We start from the raw sequence: 20,484 nt of genomic DNA on the forward strand, positions 1-20,484 counted from the left end.
TCTGATGAAAAAGGTCACATCTGTCAGGAGATTCTCTTTTCGTCGGATCAAAATTTTAAAGCCCACCTTATTTAGTTAAAAAATATGTAGTGTTAAGAAGAAAATTACTATTTACTATATTTTAGTCTCTTTCCCTTTCCACCGTTTTCTTAAAAGGAAAGGGTGGGGAAGGAAAAGAGGATTTGACGGTGGAGGAGACGCATAGGAAAGGGAAATGTTCTCTTTATGTGCGTCTCGTCCTCCGTCAATGAAGGGTAGGCAGCGCATCTGCAATTGCAGAAGTCTATGGGCAGCGGTCGCTTTCCATTTCGGTGGATTCAGGTGGCCGCTTGCTCGTTTGCCACCTTATATTATAAAAAAAAATACTGCCGTGTCGTAAAATTGGCGCAACACTAGATTATCGGCATAAACGTCACATCCCTAGCTTGACAGCTGTCAATATCATTTAGAAGCATTAATATTCGCGCGTTTTCCTGGCGGGACCGCTTGTTTAGTGTTAAATTTAATAATATTAAACATTTAATCACCTCAAAAATACATTGCAACATAATAAATACGCTTGACCATAAAATACAAACGAGAAAAAAAAGATATGAACTATTTATAATCAAAATAATGACAAAAACAAATTGTCGAAAGAAAAAAAAAAAACTAAACATATTAGACATTCTAATCATTTATATCGCTAGTTACAATTATATTGTTTAAACGTAGTTAGTAATTTGATAGAGGGGACGCATAGGGAGGGGAAATATCCCCCTTTCTCTTGTTTCTACTGAAGTAGGCAACGTATCTGTGAATGTCAACATCTATGGGCAAGTCACTTAGATATTTTGGCGAATTCAAATGGCTCTATCGTTTGTTACCTGTTACTATTAAAAATGAACAACGATAAACAAAAAAAATGGTTTAAAAATATGGATGGTTCTGTTTCAATATTAATAGGTAAGGATTAGTTTCTTAACATTTCTTTCTTCCCTTGCAAGGTCGAGTTTGAATGTGGTTTTACGACATAAAACCCCGAACTGACTGTAGTCTATGACACGCATGGGAAAAATCGGCTTCGTCGATTTAGCATATATAATGATAAAGAAGGGAGTGATGACTGAGATGAAGTATGATAGAGTGATTTGGAGGACGAAAACCCGGTGCACCGACCCTACGGCAGTAGGATAAGGCAGGGGAGATGATGATGTAATTGACATCTTACTAATGTTAGAAATGTGGAAGTTTAGATGGATGTTTGTTAGAGTTTGTAGCCTAAACTGCTCAACGGATTTCCATGAAATTTGATATATATGTAGATAGTCTGGAAGAATACATGCTTTTATGATTTGATGAATGATGATGCATGAGCTACATGCTTTTTTTAATCCTATGCGGATGGAGTCGAGGGCTAAAATTAGTTAAAAAATAAGTTTGGTTGTACTAGCCGGTGTGCAGATAAATATTTGAAAAGCGTAATACATTGTCTAGTGATAACGGGCGTTAATGAATCGATTGTTTTTGCTCCCTTGTGAATCAATTGTCCATCTCGATGGATCCGGTTAACAATGACATGACGTCACGGATGACGTCAAAATGACGACTTAATACATCATTAATGTGGATAAGTAATAGTGCATTTGAAAACATTGATCATTCACATCATATTATGACATCTAATAAAATGACGTCACGCGACATCGTCCGAGGAAAATGGTTACATCTCCTTTTGATGTATGCAGATGTGAACTCTTTTCGTCATAAGCATAAATCTTACCAAAAGCTCACACGTTTGACAACTATTGTGCGATTGTCGATTGTTTCGCAGCCAATTCAACTGTTTAGTTGCACAACTAAACATCGAGCGTGTGCGATAGTTTAGTCAAAGGTGTACAAGCACTCTAAATCTTACTATTGTTATAAATGCGAAAGTTTAAATGGATGTATGTTAGAGCTTGTATCCTAAATTGGTTTAGATGTAGAGATTAATCTAGAAGAACACAGGCTGATTGCTTTAGGTTTTTAAACAAACGGAGTCGCGCGCAATGAATAATTACAGCTTGTTTGTAACCATCACGGTATTGAGTTTAATTATTTTTTGTTCTCCGGATATCATAAAGATTTGATAAAAATGAAAATTGACAATTAGTTTGCCTGACGGTTAATAGTCTAGCAGGCAAATTAGTTGTATACGATTTGTGCAGCGTATCGGGCGTAAAATGCACCGACAAACACACATTTTGTCGACGACACTTTCTCGATAATTTTCCTGTTATCCTCTGGTTATATTGTTAATCTTACCTTTCGAATCGAATCCGACGATAACAATGTCTGTCATCTTCAATGAGCCATCCGCTGTCAGATCTTTCCAGACATCTAGTGCTCGTTGCAACGCCCTCGGTCTTAATGGTACAAGGACACCGGCAGGCGGTCGTAACCAGGTGTCTTCTAACCAGGACCTGAGTGTGGAACTCTTGCTTGTGTGGAGGGTACGTGGTTTTGCGTTGTCGTTACGCTTGTCAATTGTTTGCTTGGCTTCAGCTAGAGGGAATAAAACAATATTACTAAGATAAATGCGAAAGTTTAGATGGATGGATGTTAGATTTGTAAACTGCTTAAAGGATTTCGATATTTGGCATGTAGAGAATAGTCTGGAAGACCACGTAGGTTACTATTGATCCCTGATGTAGTTACGGTTCCCGTGGGATATTTCGTTTTGCATGTTTACTTGATAATTCTGCAACTATTCATAACGTAATTTGTTTCAGATATGAAATATAGTCTGTAGGAACACACGGGATACGGTTCATCCACGTAAAATGTCAGGTTCCCGAGGGATACTTAGTTTTTTGTTTCTCATAGTTCGTATGTTTTAATTCGCGATCTAAATAGAAGTGCTAGTAACTAATAAACTTATTTTCAATTGTTTTTAAGAGAGAAACCAGTCATGCTGGTGGTAAACTGTGATGAATGTTCCGGTTGCGATTGTCAGTTGTCTTGTATCTCCAGTGCTCGTGTTCCACCGCATATATGGTACATGCAGCACAACTCTATCACTGTATTTCTATAGATAATATATGTACTCACAATTGTCAGTCTTTGGTATCCTCTGCCCCGGGCTGCTGAGTTGGTTCTCATCAGCGATGGTCTCGTCAAAGCCTTTGGTAGTCGCGCTTAATGTGGTTTCTGTCTGGAAAATAAGTTATAGTTTAAAAACAAACTTGGCTTTTGATGCTACTCCGAAAAAAAAAAAAACTAAATGCGATTTTCGTTATCAGCAACGCAAATAAGAATCAGCGCAGCGAAGAAGCAACGCAATAAACGCAAAGAAGAAAATAGCAGTGGTAGTGCCCGCTTTAACATCTTCGCACGAATGGGCCACGACCACACAGAAAACAAGCGTGGAGTGGAAGCAATTCCGCGTTTCGTCTGATGAGCGTGGTGCCGAAGGCCTAAATTTAATCCCTTTTCCTTTCCCCCCTTTTCTTCAGAGGAAAGGATGGGAAAGAAAAGTGGATTTGACGGTGGAGAAGACGCATGGGAAGGGGAAATGTCCTCTTTATGTGCGTCTCCTCCTCCGTCAATGAAGGGTAGGCAACGCATCTGCAATTGCCGATGTTTATGGGCAGCGGTCGCTTTCCATTTCGGTGGATACAGGCGGCCGCTTGCTCGTTTGCCACTTTATATTATAAAAAAAAATCTGGAAGAATTCCCGAAATCTGGAATTTTTCTTTTGATATTAAAACAGACACTCCAATTTTAAAATATGTATGTACACTGTATGTAAATATGTTTGTATATTAACTACTGCACTATCTGTGCTTAAGTTAATGTTATGCAATTTAATTGATCAAGTAATCATATTAAAGCACGTAAACGATTATCAATACGTATATAATTGTCTCGAAGGTTCCGGTTTCATAATATTAGCGTGGAACTCCACTGCATTGAGAAATGTTCCATAATTTCATCTCTTTTACACCATAGCAGTACATACCCACATTATGACGTCATGAACAATGAGAAACATAGTTGTGTAAATTTTTTTTTCTAAAACAAAACACTATTAATTTAACACTAACAACGATACTCCGACCATACGACACGCGTCAAGTGAGATTCCTCGTTTCTTTTGATATGTGTCCTAGAGTCCTAATTTATGCCCACTTTTTACCCTTTACTTATAAGAAAATGATGGTAAAAGGAAATGGATTTGACGATGGAGGAGACGCATTGGAAAGGGCAAATATCCTCTTTATGTGCGTCTCCTCTTTCTGATATTGCAGATAACTAGGCGTTAGCTTTACATCTTATAAAAATGTCCTTGATTTCAAATGTTGTTTTGATTATTCTACGTTAATTGTTAATCTTATAATAGTCATACGATTGTTAATTAATATGAAGCAATGCATAATCGTAAAACATGTACAGTTATACAATCCAATTGAAATACCTTTTGTAAATATTACATAACAAATGTTAACATTACTTGTTCTTTGTAAGGAATTTTAATTGACCTCTGAAGTATAGGGGTGTTGTAGCGCATTGGAGATACCCAAATTGGTCCAAATAGATAAGGAGCTGACCTTGCAAGGGTGTATGGTAGCGGGAAATAAAGATGACAGCTCATAAGTAAAAGAAATTTAGCGGCAAAGGTTTCTTCAGGATCTATACTTCTATATTTATACTAATATACGATAGAGGAAAGATTTGTATTTTTGTTTTTTGTATGTATTTGATTCTCGTGAATACGACTGAGTCGATCTTAAAAAATGTTACACCATTAAAAAGATACGTTATCAGGTAGTCACATAGGGTATATATTTATAATTTTTTTAAATTAACGCGGACGAAATCGCGAGCAACAGTTAGTCTGTAATACTTTGAAGGAATCTATAATTGGGGGTGAGACTTTGAAGAGACATTTACAGATTCATCGGGCTTGAGGTGGCCGAGGGTTCCCACAGGAGCCTCGGCACGGGTCGTTACTTTGCTATTATGTATTACGGGAAAATTATCCTAAAGTTATTGAAAATGTATGTTTACTTTAAGCTGAAGAAATCTAATACATAAGCAACTTCAGTTTTAAAATTAACACAAACAAATAACTCACCACTTCATCTTCTCGGCCGCTGTGACTCGAATACATGTCCTCGGGCACAATGTCTTTGTATTTATAAATATTATTGTCTATTGTGGACAACGAACTTGCCTCTGTGACGTCAGCGACATCAGCATCAGTTAATCCATCTATTTTGTCATCTACATTTTTATTTGGCTGACTGTATTCATAGTCTACATTCGCAAATGTCTTAAGACCTAATGCTTCCGGAATGTCTAAAACTACTGTTGTTGTTTCTGTTATATTTACTTCTGACGTGTCTATTTCGTATTCAGCTTCTATGTCTATTTTGGAGTTGTTTTTTTGAATGGTTTCGGTACTGTCTTCGTTTGTTTTGAATTTCTCTTCGGATTCGCTGTCCAGTTGTGTTTTGTTTCGTTCTGTGACGTCACTGTCTAAAGCATAGTTCTCGACTTGATCACTTAGGGTTACACTTAATACACTAAATATCACCAACACTATAGTTAATTTGTCTTTGAGTGCCATTTTAGTGATGTTTTAACACTCGCACATTCTCTTGTTTTGTTTACCTGAAAAAGATAAATGAAACTTGTTAAAAATCTTTTTTTGATTTAAACGATTTACGGAGGAATATTGAAATGAATTCTTAAACACCTGATAGTTTTTTTTTATATAACATAAGGTGGCAAACGAGCAAGCGACCTCCTGAACCGCCAAAATGGCGAAGCGACCGCTGCCCATATACATCCGCAATTGCAGATGCGTTGCCTACCCATATTCGACGGAGGAAGAGACGCACATATAGAGGACATTTCCCCTTCTATCTCCTCCATCGTCAAATCCACTTCCCCTTCCTACGTGCGTGCCGGCCCTGCAGTGCTAAGATGTTAAAGCGGGCACTACCACTGTTGAAGTCCTCAAAGTTTCAATGCAATTTGGAGTTATACGTGACAATGACGATGTTATATAATTAAGCGTCGTCTCAGTTATCAGGCATTAGTAGATATGTATCTCGGATTTCTATTACTAATATACATGTACAATCGTACGGGGTTAGGTATCTCGGTTCGCCGAGATCGCTCCCGAAGATCACCAGCAATATAAAGGGTCTGCTGGGGTCTTCGGAGAGCTAGGTTTGCTGGAGTAATCCAAGTCCTGTTCCTCACGCAAAATACGCGCTAGCCGTGGAGTTGCGGAAACTGTAGCCCCCTACTACTACTACTACTAAGTACTACATGTACAATCGGGGAAATTGACGGTGTTTCAATTTAAAAGCTACAATCACGGAACAAAAATCAATAGAAACATGTTTATAAATGTCTTTGTACGGAAAAAATTACGTAGTGGTATACGGATAGTTTCTCTTTATTATTATACCTTCGTTTGCACTGCTATCTAATTATTTATTTGTAGAAAAAGGCGGAGTTTGTCTCGTTGCAACAAAAAGGCAATTATTCCTGAAGTAGGACATCGCGGATTGTCGAGATTGTACCTAATTATTGTTGCTTCTTTTATTTTGTATCCACAAGAAAGGGATAGCGACAACTTTCTTGTTACATTCGAGAAATCATTCCTTTGAACGTTGTGTTTTTATATCTGTTATGGTAGATATATTACCTTGGTTACACGTTTTGTAACTTGCGACAAAGTACACGTACATTCTTTGGGTCAAGTACTTTTATGTTGAAAAACATATTCCATGGTCGATTTATTTGTGTAGGAAATACGTCATTTTGCTCTTAACTGTTTAATGGTTAAAGGCCAGTAGGATTGTACGTACATTTTTTTTCTAACATAAGGTGTCAAACGAGCAAGCGGCCACCTCAATCCGTCAAAATGGAGAAGCAACCGCTGCCCATAGACATCCGCAATTGCAGATACGTTGTCTACCCGTATTCGACGGAGCAAGAGACGCACATATAGAGGATATTTCCCCTTCTATCTCCTCCATCGTCAAATCCACTTCCCCTTTCCATCCTCTCATAAGAAAAGGGTGGTAAAGAGAAAGGGACTTAAATTAGGCATCCGGCACCACACTCATCAGACGAAACACGGCATTGGTTCCATTTCACGCCTGTCTTCTGTGTGGTCGTGGTATTACACCAGGCGTGCTATTATTGTGGGCGTGGTATTAGTTTTTCCATCCTTACATGGAAAGAATTACTCTCGTTTCTGTAGAATCTTTGTCTACTACTTGAAATTAAAATCGTGAATGGTATCGAAAATAAATTTCTCATCCCCGTAATGCCGATTGCATTGGTACATGTTTTATGAACCTGTTTCAATGTGCACACAAAAAGGGGGAGATAAAATGCGTATTTAATACAGTGTCAAAAACAAAACATTGAAAAAACGACGATGAAATTATACTTGATGTCAAAAATAAGTGGTACACTGAAAATTTAGTTATAGCAAATTATAGATAGCAATCTATAGTATGTGAAGTAAAAAGTTACCCTACTTATAAATATTCCTTATATTATTGTCTAGTAAGACAAGTATCAACTTTTAATTTTACTAAGTGTAACTGCTAATAACTTAACTAATATGTAATAAAGCTTTTACAACCAGCTATTCGACAAACCCTCCTTGGGAATTAATTAAAAATATCTAACAACAATTATACTATAATACTTAAAAATTATACTAGCAAAATAAAAGTGTTTGAAAGAAAGCCGATAGGGTTCTTTAATTTTTAAAATTATACATTTTTATAAAGATAGAAATATATGATTTCTTCTTTATAGAAATATATAATTTTAAAAAATTTAAGAACCCTTCAAAGGAAATTATTTATTAAATAAGAAATTATATATTTCTATCTTTATAGAAATGTATAATTTTAAAAATTAAAGAACCTTTCAAAGGAAGGTTTAAAAGAAAATGTAATTTTAAAAACTGTACTACTAATTTTGACATTGAGTGTAATTTACAAAACTCGATTTCACCACGCATGGGGCGCACGTGCTCAATTAAGGTACGAAGTTCGATTACTTTGGCATTAAAAATATTTTAATATAAATATGGGTTCCGTAGTAACAAGCGTAAATAGTATACATGTTTTTTGACTTTATCTGACCCGGTAGGTGGCGATAATATCGCTGTTAGTTCAGGAAATATGTAAAAGTTAGCCACAAGACTACAAGACAATTCTCTTTTGACACTTTTTTGACGTCTTTACCAGCTCAATATAAGTCCACACTGAGGGGCTCGGAGTCTACCCTAAGTTAAGGTGGCTAGGCATAATCAACCAGGCTGCACTGCGGGTTGACTTCACACATAACTTTGAATGACTTCGCTGATATGTGAAGGTTTTCTGATGTTTCCTTCACCGAAAATCTTGCAAGTGTAATTTTTACTGACGTTAACAGTAAAATAAACTTTATGTATTATCAGGAACAGAGGTTTTGTAAGACGTACTAAGGAACTCTGACCGCATTGCCGAAAACCGGGTCCCGAAATTCTGACATAACTATCAATGACTCATCGGCCGGTCCCTTCAATTCGGAATAATGATGCAACTTAAGGGCACAGTAGCACTGCACCTGAGAATATTATAATTATGGAAGAACACAAACTGTATTAGAGCCTTGAAACTAAAGTTTAGCAATGGCAGAGCCCGTTTTAATTTCTTTGCACTGTAGGCTCGATCAGTGCAATGCCACGACCACACAGAAGGCGTGGAGTGGAAGTAATACCACGTTTCCTTGGTTTAGTAAATGTTTAGTCTGCATTAAGAATTAGATAATGCTCTCTGCTATATCTTTACTAAACTATACTAATGTTGAAAGATTTGGATTTTTGTATATAATGAAATATCTCGAAAACAACTTAGCCGATTTCAAAAATTATTTCACCATTAATAAGCTACGTTATCTCTGAGTGACATAGGGTATGTTTTTACTTTTTTTTTTTAATTCCACGCGGACGAAGTCGCGAGCAACAGCTCGTAAAAATAATGAAAGAAGCCATTACGCACATGAGTGGAGTTTTCATAAGTTTAATAAATGAAGTATGTATGCAAACATTTTTGTATAGACTTTCTTATTTTTCCTCAATTCTTTTCTGTAATAACAAACCTTGAAATTCTATTAACGATTTTTTTTATTTAAAAACTCAGTTTCTTTATAATGCAATAAACCTTGCAATTGTCAATGCGACCTTTGAAATGTCTGCAATATAAATTTGATTCAATAACTAGCTTTTGATTGTGACTTTGTCTACGCAGAATTGAATAAAAAAGATCAAATTTTCTTGTATTTTATTTGAGACGAGATTTCGTCCGCATGGTATTAGAAAACATACGAACTATAAAAATTACAAAAAGCTACGTATCCCTCGGGAACCGGACATTTCTCGGTGATGAAGATTATACCATGTGACTTTGTTTTATATCTGTGCCAAATTTCAATAAGATATGTTGAACGGTTGCAGAATGATCGAGTAAACATTAAAAAACTAAATTTGTTAGAATTTGTAAATAGGTGAACAGATCTCGATTAAATTTGGCATAGGCTACTCGCTTTTGTTTTATTATTCTACGCGGATGTAATCAGGGACGAAAACTAGTCGGCTATTTTATTTTCACGGGGGCAAAGTCGCGAGCAACAGCTATATCTTAACGTACTATCAATTTGATACAAGGTGTGTTTGTTTTCGCAATAGCGAGTTTTTTCTTATAAAACAATTTTATGAGTCAATTTGTATTCTAGACTAGGAAACCTGTTCTCCAATAAACTTAATAAGTAACAACTTGCATGTTAAGTTTTGTTGTTGTTTGTGTTCCTACTTATAGAGTAACATTTATTGCTTATAGTCCGACGAACTTAACTGACCCGGTGAAAAAGTTTGATAAGAAAATCGACATATGGTAAGACGGTATACAACAAAAATGTTAGTTATGAGTGTGGTACACCGGTAGAGGTAGAAAGAGATGGATGGATTGCGTGAAAAGTGACATGATCAAGAAGGGAGTGACGACTGAGATGGCGTATGATGGAGTTATTTGGAGGACGAAAACCCGGTGCGCTGACTCTACTGGAGTAGGTTAAGGTAGGGGAGATGTTGTCTTACTATTACGTAAGACAGTCTCAGTCAGATAATATTCTTGTAGCCTTTCTCTCATATTTAACAGTGCTAGGATGGACAACTTGCTAGAATGTACTCTTCGCCTACTGCTATACACATAGAAGACAGATTTAAAGTGTAGTTCATTCTCTTATTAGTCTTGATGAGTCCTTGTCGCCTTCTTACCTTCTTATAAGGAAGGTATTTTAAAGGGTTGTAGACTCAGTAAAGGCAGGGAACGTACAGGAAAAGATGTCTACATTCTGGCAGTCCCTGTGTTCGTTTATCGGTAACGATTACACTTAAAGAGCGTGTGCACACCTATGACTAAACTATCGCACAACTGATGTGTTTGTCGATTGTTTCGCAGACCATTCAACTGTTTAGTTGACAAATAAACATCGAGTACGCACCAAATCAAAGGTTAGAGTTAAAAATGTGCGCGTTCTTAACTGCTTAGAGTTGTCAATAGGCAATTAATTCGCTATTTTGGACAAACCAAGTGGCCGTTTGCTCGTTTGCCATCTCTTAGAATCTATACTATTATAATAAAGCGTAAACACACACTTCTTTGTTGCCTAAGATAATAAAAAGCCCTACACTTGCGTCACGCTTTAGGCTATATATTTTAACGCCATTAAACTTAGGGGGTAAACGTTTTGGATAAAAACCGTAATGTGGAAAAGAGACTATAAGTTGCTGCCAACATCAAGGTAGCAGGGTTGTCATCATATCATGTCATTTGTAATTAATAATTTGACACATGTAAACAATAAAATAAAATTTTCATAATTTTATGCGGATGAATTCGCACGGGAACAGCTAGTTTAAAATAATTTAAAGTATGAGTTCGCATTAAAATAGTAATTTCCCTTCGTGTTGTGTCCAGAAGGCTTTTTTAATTTGTCTAGTGACGACTACCAACGTAAGCAGTTGATTGTTTTTGTCCAAAAAAAAAACAACTTTCTTCTCAAGTACTAGGACGTCATACGTTATAAGGAACTGGTTTTTAACAACAGTATAATTTTATATCGGGAATTAAAACTTGGTCTTCCGCGTGGTTAATTAATATTCGAAGTGCATCGTACGTGATGTTTTCATATGCCATTCATTATCTCCTGGTATGTGCTTGTTTATTGTCGTATGTTCACGCTTTAAATAAATACAGGGTGGACATTAACATTTGTAACAGGTCCCAACTGATAACGCCACTTTCCAATATTTGATCAAACATCAGAAAATATTTGCAACTTCATGCAAAACCAGTCATTTGATCTACTATTACTGAAGCCAACTTAGAACATTTTATTTTCTGATATTTACTTAGTCCAATTACCAATGTTTGTTCCAATATAAAGCCAGCGTCTCCGCCAAAAAAAAAAAAAACAAAACAAAGTAGCGCCTATGTGTTCTTCCAGACTATCCTCTACATCCATGCCAAACTCCAACATACATCCATCTACCTAAACTGTCGCATTTATAATATTAGAAGTAAGATTACCTTTCGATAATTCTTTAACACGCTAATTCCTTAAATGGCTGCCACATTCGCAAAAACATCTTCCAACATTTGTCCCAACATCTGTCGTATGTTGGCCAATGCTCCCGGAAAAGTTAGCCCTAGAATTTGTAATATTCGTCCTTGAGTGCAGTATTCCGGTCATGTTCTGTCGGCTCACTTGTTCAATACTGTATAGTGAATCTTGTGAGATCGTGTGAGCGAGACAGCGTGTCTCTTATCTATACCTACTAATATTATAAAGAGAAAATATTTGTATTTTTGTATGTATTGAAATAATTCAAAAACTACTGGACCGATTTGATACATTCTTGCACCATTAAAAAGCTACGTTATCAGTAACATAGGCTATATATTTTTAAAAACACGCGGGCGAATTCGCGAACCACAGCTAATACTTTAACAAATATCTTAAATGCCGATGTTTGTCATAGATGTAGAGGATAGTCGGGAAAAACACATAAGGTACTTTTGTTCCCGGAATATTGACAGTTCCCGTGGGATATAAGAATTAAATTTTTTCATGTTGACTTGATAATTCTGCAACAGTTTATTGTATTTTACTGAACTTTATATCAGATATAACATGGGATACGGTTCATACCCGAAAAATGTCAGGTTCCCGTAGGATACTTTTTTTCTGTTTATTCGTATATATTTTTATTTCATGCTACGTGGACGAAGTACCGGGCAACAACTAGTAATAAGTATAGCCAGCGATAATATCAAGTGAAATTTTGTATTTACACGAAATATCGAAAGAAATACGTAATCTCTGTTTACCCTTAATATTATAGGCGTGATGTTAACATACTCGTGTAATCTAATCAAGTTAGATTGAATTACTCGTTCGTAAATTTAAGTATTACGTGAGGACATTTTGTAAATTTGTATAGTACGACTAACTTATTATGACCGAGGCAGGCGTTGTTTGCTTTTTGACATTACCAGGAGGGCGTTAGTGAGCTGTTATTTAGTTTAATTTATGCCGACCGGGTCAGATAATTTTCTCGGTCTGTAAAATAGGCTTAGGTATAAAATGAAATAATAGTCAAATAGTTGCACTTTCCACCGAGCCAGGTAAATTAGTCGGACTATAGTTTACTTAGCATTCAATGGATTTGAACATCTGTGTATTTAATATTCTAAGATCGATTTTAAGATGCTCAAACAGACATATATACTGTTTATACTATACCAGAATAGATGGGACTTCCCATATATCTATAGTAAAGGGATAACCCGTTCAACAACGCTATAACAATATATTTGTCTCTTTCGTTCCTATGGGAGCGTAGTTTTTCACACGCACCAACACAAGGGTAAGAGAAGGAGAACTAGATACTGCACGGTAGCTTAAATACGGGAAAATAAAGTAACGCACTGAAGTGACGTGCCAAAAACTATCACGTGTTTGTCGCACCATGGTATTGTGTGTGTTCGGTTTGTGACGTTATTAAATATTTTTAACCGACTTCCCAAAATAAGGAGGTACTGAATTCGTCTATATGTTTTTTTTTTATGAGTGTTACGGCGCAACTCCGCCGCTAGTGGACCGATTTTGATAATTCTTTTTTTATCCGAAAGGTAATGCTTGCAGGCGGGTCCCATTTTTTTCTTTGATTTTTGGAGTCAAAGACTAGTTAAATAGTTTTGCTCAAAATTGTGAGACGAAATTTAGGGTCATTTTTTTTAATAATATTAGTTTAATGGGGTGAGTTTAAATAATATTAATTATAGGGTGGCAAAAGAAAGAAGCGAGTGGAAAAGGTTGGAGGAGGCGTATGTCGATTGGCAAACGGATCTACTACAAACAAAAAAGAATCAAATCCTAGAATAATAAAGTAACTGTATAGCTAGTATAACAAACTTGTTCAATAAATTTGTAAGACGATCTAAATTAAAGGCTATTTTATTATTTATTTATTTATTAGTTTAATGAAACCGTAGCTTAAACTGACGTGTCCCACCTTGACCGTATACAGCATATCTTTGTTATTGAACGAACTCGATATTGAAATATTGTTCCCATTCTATTAAATTTCTATAAAACCTTGCAAAACTATTTATCGAGGTAATGTTGCTATCAATCGTTCTTACTTAAGGTATATATAGTACTAGCTGTTGCTCGCGACTACGTCCGCATGGAATTGAAAAAACCAAAAGTGAGTAGACTATATGTTCTTCCAGGCTATCCTCTACATCTGTGCCAAATTTCATCGAGATTTGTTCAGCAGTTTAGGCTACAAACTCTAACAAACATCCATCCATCTAAACTTTCGGATTTATAATATTACTAGCTTTCGCCCGCGACACCGTCCCCGTGGAATTAAAAAAAAATCAAAAGTGAGCAGACTATGTGTTCTTCCAGACGATTCTCTACATCTATACCAAGTTTCATCGAAATCCGTTTATCCGTTTAGGCTACAAACTCTAACAAACATCCATTTAAACTTTCGCATTTATAAATTAGTAAGATTAGTAAGATGTTACTCACTGAAAACGTAGCTTTTTAATTGTAAAAGAATTTTTAAAATCGGTCCAATAACTTATGAGTTATTTCAATACTTACAAAAATACAAATCTTTCTTCTTTATATTATAAAAAGTACGTAAGTTTACTTTCCTCGCTACGTTTACTTACTTAAGTTTTTTTCCAATTCCACGTAGATAAAGTCGCGGGTAAAAGCTAGTCTGTTCATAATAAAGGGGAAAGATTTGATCGCTTGTTTGTGAACCGATTTACAAAATTCTTTCACTATTAGGAAGCTACGTTATCACTGAGTAACATAAGTTATGTTTTTTTTTTTTTTATTTCACGTGGCCAAAGTTGCGAGCAACAGCTAGTTGTTTATAGAGAGATTATCGTGTTGAATTAATCTTGTTTTAATGATCGGACCGGTTTTTGGGCAAACATGGCAAGGTCATTTTAGGCGACAGGTCGAAAGCAAATTGAATTGATGTCTATTTTTAACTTTACCCGACTGATAGAGGGTTTTCGCGTGTTTGTTTTATGTGTGTTTGTATGTAAATTCAATTGTAACACCCTACAGTATTAATTACTGAACAGATTTAGATGAATTAGGTGTTATTAGATTCGACTTCTTCTCAAGAGTGTCATAGATTATTTTATAATGACAGAACATCTACAGTAGACGTGAGGGATTTCTAAAATATTAGTGAACAAAATTGATGTCCATTCTCACTGGCTATAACTTTTTTATTAGAAGAACTTTCCTCTTTATAATACTAACTAGCTGTTGCCCGCGACTTCGTCCGCGTGGTATTAGAAAATGTACGAACTATATAAATAACAAAAATCTACGTATCCCGGGAACCGGACATTTTTCGGGGATGAACCTTATCCCATGTGTACTCAAGATTTTGTTTTATATGTGTGCTAAATTTTAATGAAATATGTTGAACCGTTGCAGAATGATCGAGTAAACATTGAAAAACTAAATTAATGAATCCCACGGGAACTGTAACTATTCCCGGGATAAAAAGTAGCCTATGTGTTCTTCCAGACTATGCTCTAAGCCTGTGCCAAATTTCACGGAGAGCCATCCAGCTGTTTAGACTACAAACGCTAACAATCATCCATCTATCGTAACTTTCGCATTTATAATATTTATATGATTAGTAGTACATTTTATTACCATTGTGTCTAGAACCTTCTATCGGTTTTAGATATTTCTGTTGATAATCAGTTCCGCCATTTGTCAATGAATACGACAAAAAACATGTTGCAAAACATTTTTACAACACTAGATCTCTACAATTACCAATAATGCTTTCGTTTATTTAAATACTCGCTTTCGCCCGCGACTCCGTTCTCGTGGAATAAGAAATACAAAAGTATATAGCCTATGTTCTACATCTATGACAAATTTCATCAAAATCCGTTCACTTTAGGCTACAAACTCTAACAAACATCCATCTTAAACTTACGCATTTATAATATTACTAAGAGGAAAGATGAATACTTTGTACCGCAATCCTCGTATTTAGAAATACTAATAGAGTTACAAAAGTATAAACAAATAAGAATTTGTCTGTATGTCTAAAAGGTCCGTTTGTTTTGGCTAACCTCCGAAACGGCTAGATTTTGATGGTACAAAGACTGGAAGGTAGCATGTTTGAATAATATAGGCGTTATTTTAATTACGTGCCGTCAAAGTGGCGGGCGATCGCTAGTCAAATGTTAGCTAAGGGAAAAGACTTCAACGCGAAAGATATTCGTAGTGCGATCAAGTTTTCTGACCCGGTGAGAGCTGTTATCGGCATTATTCTGTCAGAAAATAAAATAAAATCTCTTCCCACAGTCCGTTCTAATGTTTACAACTTTGTAACTATGCAAAGGATTTGGTTGCAGTGAATGTGTTTATATACATCCCATTAGAAACCTTTAAAATTATCAATATTTCACTACTATGTTATATGTATTATACATCTACCTTCCTCTTGAAATTAGTATATTAGAGGAAGTTTGAGAGTAGCCCCCGTAGCAGAGAACATAAGGAGTAAAAGGTTAGCATGGTATGGGCATGTTACGAGGAGGGATGAATCGCATGTTACAAGGAGAACGTTAGTTATGAGTGTGGAGGTTTGTGTAAAAGGTGACATGATCAAAAAGGGAGTGATGACTGAGATGACGTATGATAGAGTTATGTGGAGGACAAAAACCTGTTGCGCCGATCCTACGGGAGTAGGATACGGAGATGATGATGATGATGATGACATATACCTTTCTCTTGAATTACCCCATCTTTTAAAAAAAAGCATCAAAATCCGTTGCGTTGTTTTAAAGATGTAAGCATACATACAGACAGCTGGAAGCGTCTTCGTTTTATATTATGTAGTAATTACTAGCTGTTCCCATGCGACTTCATCCGCATAAAATTATAATAATTTCATTTTATTGTTTACATTTGTCAAATTATCAATTACAAATGTCAAAATGACATGACATGATGTCAAACCATGGCAACCTTGCTTCCTTGGTGTTGGCAACGACTTATGGTCTCTTTCCCACATTAGGGTTTTTATCCAAAATATTCACCCCCTAAGTTTAATGGCGTGAAAATATATAGCCCAAAGCGTGACGTAAGTGTGTAGTGCTTTTTATTAAAAAAAAGGATTATTCGAAAATATGCTGTGATTGCTGACATCTTGGGCAACAAAAAAGTGTGTGTTTACGCTTTATTGTAATAGTATAGAAGTATAGATATACCTTCCTCTTTAATTACTCCATCTATTTAAAAAAAACTGCATCAAAATCCGTTGCGTTGTTTTAAAGATGTAACCATACATACAGACAGCTGGAAACGACTTCGTTTTATATTATGTAGTAATTATATCTAAACATGTTCGTGATCTTAGCTCATGCTCACGTAATTCGTGTCTTAATTAATATAAATCTAGGAAACCTAGGTATTATCACGATATTATAGTATTGATTTTAAAACGGAAATATTATAACGTTATGTAATATTTGTAATTACATCATTAACTCCAGGAAAATAAATAAAATGTAAGCTACGTTTATAGCGAAATAAAGAGCATTTTTTTTTCAGTTTCGTTATCTATACTAACATAATAAAGCGTAAACACACTACTTAGTGACGTAGGATGGCAGCAATCACAGCATCTTTTTGAATAATTCCTTCTTTAACAAAAAGCTCTTTTCACTTACGAGACGCTTTAGGATATATATTTTTACGCTGTTAAACTTAGGGGTAAATAAATTAGGAGAAACCTTAATGCGGGAAAGGGATTGTGAACTACAAGCTGCCAACATTAAGGAAGCAAGGTTATTATGGTAACGGTTATTTTGACATTTACAATTGATTATTTGACAAATGCAAACAATAAAATAATCTTTTTATAATTTCATGCGAGTGGAGTCGCACGGGAACAGCTAGTTTATATTACTAGGTACTTGATGTAGTTTCTTTGACGATTTGTTTTAATTACTATATGTTTTGATTTATTCTCACCGGGTCAAATAACTTAGACCGTCTATAAGCACTATATTGACGCGATCTCATTCTGTCAAGTAGTGACTTTAATTGTCAATGTTAGTATCACGTCAATGTTGTTTTTGCGTCAGTTTTGTTTTGTTTTTGATAGCATTATTTTTAACTAGCTTTCGCCTGCGACTCCGTCCGCGCGGGATAAAAACAAAAGTGAGTAGCCTGTGTTCTTTCAGACTATCCACCAAGTGTATGCTAAATTTCATCAAGATCCGTTCAGCTGTTTAGGCTACAAACTCTAACAAACATCCATCCATCTAAACTTTCGCATTTATAATATTAGTAAGATAAGATGTATTTGTTGTACTGCTGAATTATAGACGAAATCTTTATGTTGAGAATTAGTTTTATTTATGTTAATTGTATTACGGTGTTATCTGATTATGGATTGTTTTGATGTTTTTTTCTGTCACAAAAAATGTGCAGGTGTATATTTTATTATATTTTAGGTGTAGCTTTAATTTTTTTACGTTAATAAAATTTATGTCTCTAAAAAACAATTTAAAAAGACGGCAATGGATTTCCATAACGTATTTTTGTTGATAAAATGTCTTACAGTACTTAAAAGTACTTCAAAAAGGTAATTTTTGAAGTCCTGTAGGCGTTAAAATAATATTTATTGTAATTTTGATATTTTTACTATTGAACATACTAGCTTTCGCGCGCGACTCCGTTCGTGGAATTAAAAAAAAAACAAAAGCAAGTAGCCTATGTGTTCTTCCAGACTATCCGCTACATCATTACTAAATTTACTAAGTTTAGCCGTTTAGGCAACAAACTCTAACAGACATCCATCTCAACTTGCGCATTTATAATATTAGTAAGATAAAATTAAATAAAATAAAAAATTCTTGTCACCTCCGTTGAAAGTATAAATTTGCAAAACCTTGCACATATATTGCGTTATTTAAATGACGTTTTTCGGTTCAATAAATCGATTATTATTTATTTTAATAACAAAGTGTGTTAACGTTTTATATTTTACGTTGAATAATTAATAATTAAATCTGTTTCCACACTCTCGTCGATCAAAACATACAACCTACCTCAAACTATCAAATGTCCTCGATCGCATAAAAACAGCACAAAGAAACTTTTAAAAATATATAACACGATTGCACACACGTCCGTACGTCACGGCGACTTGTTTTCAACTGACACTGGCAGCTACTCTTGCGCAGGTGCTTTTATGCGAGAAGTCAGGTGTTGACAACTTTTGTTTGTAGAGGGTCGCAAGGGACTTTGTAGTATTTTTTTATTTATGTCTTGTTTTGAAATGTGATTTTTAGTCATGTAATTGTTTAGAATAAGTATTGTGAGGTTTTCCTTTGCTACAATTCTTTTAATGCGTTTAATTTCTGATTTTGTTTATTCCTAATATTATTGGTGTTATTTAAAAATTAAATTGACATTTGAATGTAGTACTAATTAAACAATTTTATTCATTTACATCTACAAATATGAAATTGTATGTTTCGGTAGAAAGGTATCTAAGTAAGTTTTTTTTTAATTTTTTTAAACTCATAAAAGTGCAAGAAATTGTTTTAAAAATCAATCAGCAACTTTTTATGTTGCTTTTAAATGGAATTGAAGAAATGTAAAGATGTTTCTCGAAGTATTTTATCTAGTTCTTTTCTTAATTAATATTTAAATTTCAATTTACAGTTAAAATTATTTCTAACTTGTTACGGGCCGTGCTTTTCTGACCCTGGTGTAGGCCTATGTTACTCTAGTAATTTGTCATTTTCCAATTATTTGCCTATTACACTATCGTTGTTCCGGACCACTTTAGTTATCATTATGGTCACTATGAAAGAATGTATAGGCCCACCCAAGTTATGTATGTTTTGCAATATCTATGAGTTACTTAGAGCGTTTGTGGCTTAGGGATTTAAGCACTAGGCTTTAAGCTTCGGGTTCGAATCCCGTTGTACTAATGTGATTTTCGAATTTCATATGTACATATTCATCTGACGTTCTTACGGTGAAGGAAAACATCGTGATGTCTGCACATATCGGTGGAGAAATTCAAAGATATGTGTGATGTCAACCAACCCACAGTGGGCCAGTGTGGTTGACTATGGCCTAGTCAGAGTTAGTTTACTCGAAAAATATTCGTATTATAACACTATTTGATAGCAAAAAAGCCAACAACTTTTCTTGAAAGAAAAGGAAAGGCAAGGAAAGTGGATTTGACAGTAGAGGAGACGCATAGGGAGTGGAAATATCCTCTTTATGTGTCGTCTCCTCCGTTGATCAAGGGTAGGCAACGCACCAGGGCAGTGTTCGCTTCGCTTTCTCGGCGAATTTAGGTAGCCTCTCGCTCATTTGCCACCTTATCATGTAAAAAAGGTTTACATAAATTGATAGGGTATTGTTTACAAATGACAGCTTATGTTTTTAATTGTTTCATGAGTATAAAAATATTTATAACAAATCTATCTATGTCTTCTGTATCTATACATGTAATAAAATTGGAGCGTCTGTTTGTAATATCAAATGAAAAATTCTGTCTGTCCGCAAGCCGCGTTTTTTCCGGGTAATCTCCGAAACGGCTGGGCAGATTTTGACTGATCTTTCATTGAAGGGTAGCTGACATAGACGGGCATATTAAAGGCTTTTTATCTTAATGTTGCATGGACGAAGTCGCGGGCAACAGCTAGTGTTGTATATATTTGGATAATGCGTTTGATATTATTTGTTATTTAATTTTTATTTACTTACATAAAGGGATGAGTATGCATTGTTTTATAACAATAACTGTTATGACGAATATTACGAATTTGCTTTTATAGA

The 20,484-nt window shown here is 35.2% G+C and overlaps 2 protein-coding genes across 2 annotated transcripts in view; one reads left to right on the forward strand and one right to left on the reverse strand.

Annotated features, from left to right (window-relative positions):
- The window catches only part of LOC106103841, a 39,313-nt gene extending 20,467 nt beyond the window's left edge, over positions 1-18,846 (reverse strand). The window contains exons 1-4 of the mRNA XM_013283783.1: positions 18,735-18,846; positions 5,099-5,637; positions 3,073-3,175; positions 2,287-2,526 (exon numbers count right to left, since the gene is read on the reverse strand). Coding sequence (XP_013139237.1) covers positions 2,287-2,526; positions 3,073-3,175; positions 5,099-5,593 — 838 coding nt within the window. The 5' untranslated portion in view covers positions 5,594-5,637; positions 18,735-18,846. The remainder of the gene's footprint in view (positions 1-2,286; positions 2,527-3,072; positions 3,176-5,098; positions 5,638-18,734) is intronic.
- The window catches only part of LOC106103765, a 62,508-nt gene that overhangs the window by 23,995 nt on the left and 18,029 nt on the right, over positions 1-20,484 (forward strand). The gene's annotated exons all lie outside the window — the stretch shown is intronic.

The sequence above is a fragment of the Papilio polytes genome, unplaced genomic scaffold (genome assembly GCF_000836215.1).
Source record: "Papilio polytes unplaced genomic scaffold, Ppol_1.0 DF824493.1, whole genome shotgun sequence".
Lineage (NCBI taxonomy): Eukaryota > Metazoa > Arthropoda > Insecta > Lepidoptera > Papilionidae > Papilio > Papilio polytes.